At 45.0% G+C, this 5,000-nt stretch overlaps 1 protein-coding gene across 1 annotated transcript in view; it reads left to right on the forward strand.

The window, feature by feature from the left end:
* LOC119581008 overlaps positions 1 to 4,569 on the forward strand; it is a 32,629-nt gene extending 28,060 nt beyond the window's left edge. Inside the window, exons 6-16 of the mRNA XM_037929276.1 lie at positions 252 to 380; positions 659 to 814; positions 1,064 to 1,194; positions 1,459 to 1,564; positions 2,083 to 2,210; positions 2,452 to 2,644; positions 2,912 to 3,082; positions 3,315 to 3,456; positions 3,633 to 3,854; positions 4,012 to 4,142; positions 4,270 to 4,569. Coding sequence (XP_037785204.1) covers positions 252 to 380; positions 659 to 814; positions 1,064 to 1,194; positions 1,459 to 1,564; positions 2,083 to 2,210; positions 2,452 to 2,644; positions 2,912 to 3,082; positions 3,315 to 3,456; positions 3,633 to 3,854; positions 4,012 to 4,142; positions 4,270 to 4,443 — 1,683 coding nt within the window. The 3' untranslated portion in view covers positions 4,444 to 4,569. The remainder of the gene's footprint in view (positions 1 to 251; positions 381 to 658; positions 815 to 1,063; positions 1,195 to 1,458; positions 1,565 to 2,082; positions 2,211 to 2,451; positions 2,645 to 2,911; positions 3,083 to 3,314; positions 3,457 to 3,632; positions 3,855 to 4,011; positions 4,143 to 4,269) is intronic.
* Positions 4,570 to 5,000: the final 431 nt, after the last annotated feature.

Genomic DNA, 5,000 nt, shown 5'->3' on the forward strand with positions numbered 1-5,000 from the left:
ACACACACACACACACACACACACACACACACACACACACACACACACACACACACACACACACACACACACATATTTGCGCGTGCGCGCGCGCAAATATGTGTGTGCGTGTGTGTGTGTGTATGTGTATGTATTTATGTATGTATTTATGTATGTATGTATGTATGTTGTATGAACTCTAAAAAGATAACACAAGATATTATTCTAAAACCATGATAGTCTTAGACGCCATCTTGCGTTGCTCGCTGCAGGATGAGGTGCGCGCCAACACCGACGACTGGGACGCCCTGGGCATGCACGGCAACATGTCCGGGCCGCTCATCATCGAGGGCGAGTTCAGCCTCGACAGGATGGTCGGTCCGCCCGGCGACGGACGCAAGGTCAGTTGGAGTCAGCAGGAGAGGCTCTGGTGTGTGGCGCCTGATAGGGATATGCACACAGCCTGGTGACGTGTGTTGGCGTTTGTGGACAAAGATAGAAATATTGCGACTTGTTTCATCAAAAGAAAAAAAAAACGAATGAAGGTCAGTCATTTTTTAGCAAATATGATGAAGCTTAAAATTTCTTAGAGCGTTTGAGCGTGTTTGTGTGTACGACGTGTGTGTGCATGTGCGTGCATGCACACATGCATACACACGCTAATAAATCCCTTCCCCAGAGCAACGACGAGTGCGTGGACCCGTACTTCCTGATGAACACCGCTGGCGTGTGGAACGGCATCTCCCTCGCCTGCATTGACGTGGCCAAGAAGCACGTGACCCGCAAGGCGCACGCCGACGTGGGAATGCGGGTGTGCGACTACCCGACCATCCAGGTGGGGCGACACGATTCTCCGTGTCGTATTTATGTTGTGTGTCGTAATTTCTTTTTTATCATCATTTGGCGATTTAACTTCCTCCAAATAATTATGATGACAACGTTGACAGTAGGCATGCAAGTTCCTCCACGAAATGACATGGAAAATTCGGGGAAAAAATCCTTATCAGGGCAAAAAATCCTTATGGTGCACATGCCTAGGCCTTACCAAAATCCCTCTAACTGCGTAATCCTCTCCCTCTGACAGGATTACTTCGGCGAAACCGTGTGTGATACCAACTCCTCCCGAGCATTGGTCTACTTGCAAGCTCAGGCCCTCGACCAAGTGACCAACAACAACGACTGGTCGCTTCACAAAGACTTGGATTTCCTTCCGAGGTATATCTATATCACAAATTCCTCCAGGTTACAACAGTAGGGAAGATGGGAATTCTGATAGGATGGAGGAAGAAGAGCAGGATCAAGTGTGTGTTAGTTCCAATGAGAGAGAGAGAGGGAGAGAGAGAAAGAGAGAGAAAGAGAATAAAAAAGAAAGAAACGAACGAAGAGAGAAAGAGAGGGAAAGAGGTGGAGAGGAAGAGATAATCTCATGGTTCACCAATCCCGTAGCTAAACTTGGGATTATACTGTTCCTTTCTTCAGGTCCGGCTTTCTTCACTGGCTGTGGCAAGCTAAGTTCATCGCCGCCAAGACCGTCTCCCACGTGACCGACACGATGCTTCACGTGTGCGGAGGTTCGGGCTACAAGGTATGCCTGACCTTTTTCTATTTTCTTCATCGAGTAATCTTACAATGACTGCTGTGAGGAGCAGTGGTAGCGTTCTCGTCTAGCAATCTTATTGACCCGCGCTCAATCCCGCAGTGACAGAGAATGGTAACCCCGGCCATTCCTTGCACACAGGGGATAATTTAGAAGCAAATACAAACAGACAACTTGTTACACCAAGACTAACCATTGTAACAAATGGATAAAGTTAAATTATAAAAGAAAAACACTGAGACAGACATAATGCTTGCTTATGTTCCTTTAAAATTATCTGTAAATACAGAAATGGAAATTGGTAAAGTAGCATAACTAAATTACTGCCTGATTCAGAATTTCAAGAATATTTAAGAAGGAAGATAGATCCTCAATCTATACAAACAGGCGTTCATTACACGTACAAGAACTGAATGGAAATGTTTTCAAGGATCCATGTCCTCCTCTGCAAATAGAAGTTACGAGTAAGCCCTTTCCAAGTGTTTACTTTGACCTGGCCTCTGCAGACTGACCTGGGCATCGAGCGGCTCCTGCGCGACGGAAAAGCGGGCTGGGTGATGGGGCCGTCCAACGAGGTGCTGCGCCAGTTCGTGGGCAAAACAGCGCTCAACAACATCGAGTGCATCGACTACTGGTGAGCCATGTCAACGAGCGACTTCTGTATCTGTTCATTAATTTATTATCAAAATTATTTTTGTCAAAAAAGAAAAAGATAAATAAATGAAATAAATAAATAAATAAATAAATAATACATAAATAGAAGCGCAAACATAAGTACATTCACTTTACATGAAAAGGATAAAAAAATACGCAATCCTCATAGCACAGATTCTAAGCAATTATTACGTAATATCAAAACCAAATAATTATCCTAGGGACCAGTGGCCTAATGAACGAGTCGTCCACCATGAGATAAAAAAGATGAGCATCAGCCAGCGCAAGGAACTCGCCAAAACGCTTTTGGAAGAGGTAGAGATTGAAGAAAAGGGAGAAGAGGCTAAGCATCCCTTCCAGGACACCGACTTCGAGAATCCTTTCAACACGTGTCCTCCGGCGGTTAACAGTAAGGTAAACATCTCACAACACGGCTTGCATGATGGTTCTAAGTATGCTAGAAAAGATATGAATGAGATTGAATATCTTAACAACACAAGGAACAAGTCCAATACATTTCTTGTATTGTAGAGATATTCATTCTCATTCATACCTTTTCTATATTTGTAGCAATGCATACGGTTCATGGTTCTAAAGTATCTCCACCGCTAGAACACAACCAATAGCTCATTGCATTCTGTGTAATTCACGTCAATCTCAGTGTTTAACCTACATACACAGGTGCTCAAGACGAAGGACGGCGTGAGCCACGAACCCGCCCTGAAGCCGGACTCATGGCTGCCCCTAACCCTCAAGGCGCACACGCCCGTCAGTGACAAGATGGCTTCCTTCGACTTTGCTCTGCCCAAGAATACCGACCACACAGGATGCTTCACCGGCCAGTACATTGTGGTGAGTAGCACCGTGACTTCTTTGAGCAATCGTGTATGGCTGTATATATGGCTGTATGCTTATTGGCCTATAAGTATGTGCAGTACGTATGGGAGAGAGAGGGAGCGGAAGGAAGAGAGAGAGAGAGAGAGAGAGAGAGAGAGAGAGAGAGAGAGAGAGAGAGAGAGAGAGAGAGAGAGAGAGAGAGAGAGAGAGAGAGAGAGATGCAAATATACCTATGCTTTCCCAAAAGGTGCGTGTGAACATCAAAGGCAAGGAGCATCAGCGCTACTTCTCGCCCGTGTCGCGTCCGGACGACTTCGGCCGCATCGAACTCGTGCTCAGGTTCGAGTCTCAGGGCCTCATGTCTCAGCACTTCAAGGCTCTCAAACCAGGTGAGTCTTCTAGCCTACCATCCCAAAGTTTTGGCATAAATCTCGCACGTAAAAGATGGAGATTTATAAAGTTTAATTTACGAAAATTGTAAATGGAGTAGGCAGTAAATTTAGCTGTGTATGAAATACCATTAAGAAGATAATAAGTTATAAAGCTAATCAATGAGCCTTTTCAGGTGACAAGGTGGAGTTCCAGGGCCCTTGCGGAGGCTTCGAGTACGAGGCGAACCAGCTGGACGAGGTGACGCTCCTGGCCTCGGGCGGAGGCATCACCCCCGGCATGCAGCTCATCCGCGCCGTCATGCACAACCCCGACGACAGGACCAAGATCAAGCTCCTCTACTTCTCCGAGAATTACAATGAGATCCTGTACCGGGAGGAGCTTGATAACTATGCAGGTAAACATGGGATAGAGGAAGATACATGTATGATGGCATCGTTAGCAATTTAGCACTGCTATACAGCAATTTGTCTTTCTCTTGGATAGTCCATATAATACATAACTTCATTCCTTTAGTGACAGTGTGGAGCTAAACCGTGATTTCTCCTTTTCAGCGAAAGATTCGCGGCTGCAGATAGTCCACACGCTGGGAGAGACGCCCGAAGACTGGGATGGCGAGGAAGGCTTCATCGACACGCAGATGATCGACAAGCACGTGACCAAACCCAACGGCATCAAGCACAAGGTCTCCCATAGAATAATCACTCACCGGAAATGAAAGATAGCCTTGATGCAGACACATTTCCATTTGATTTACTTTTACTTTTTTCTTCTATGAGAAAGAAAATACAGTCTCCATTCATATGTTTCAGATCATCATGTGCGGAGGGCCTACCATGAGCATCTCGTGCCTCCACTCACTGCGGTCCCTCGGCTTCCCCTCCAACTTCATCTTCATCTACGGCCAGTTCGGCACCGAGCAGGTCAGGACGGTCTACGGCAGGAACGTGCAGCTCTCCGGCCACCGCTGCGACAACGTTCTCTGAAGAGGCGGTTTTCATCCATAGAAATATAAGTAAAATTTTTTCTTCATTGGCCTAATGATGTACTCCTAACAATTTAGCTTGGCAATAAATCTGCCATGAAATCTATTAAAATGGTATAATATTAAACTTGTATTATTTCCTCAGTATGAAAGACGAATGCATTCAAAATATACAGTGTATACAGTGGGATCTGCTCGAGCAAATGACCAAAGGTAATCTTCTTTTAGCTTGAAGACTTTGCCAAATGAAAGCGATATGCAGTAAAGAAAGAATGAAACACCATCCGTATTTAAGCAGATAAAATTGAGTTCTGGGAAGTGAGTGGAATAATATAGTAAGCAGCTGCAACAATAGCTACTATAGTCTACACCAACTTCTCAATAGAATTCCGTCTCATTCAGTCCTTAATCCAATATAACATAGTCAGAGCAAGATGTATCAAAATCATTTATTTAGGTAGGCTAGTTATATGAGTAAATATCAACCGGCAAGAGCATTTTGAGATGTCAGTACCTACGCAGGACCAAGCTGCGTGTCTTCAAGGCCTTGATACTGCC

The sequence above is a fragment of the Penaeus monodon genome, chromosome 2 (genome assembly GCF_015228065.2).
Source record: "Penaeus monodon isolate SGIC_2016 chromosome 2, NSTDA_Pmon_1, whole genome shotgun sequence".
NCBI classification, from domain to species: Eukaryota; Metazoa; Arthropoda; class Malacostraca; order Decapoda; family Penaeidae; genus Penaeus; species Penaeus monodon.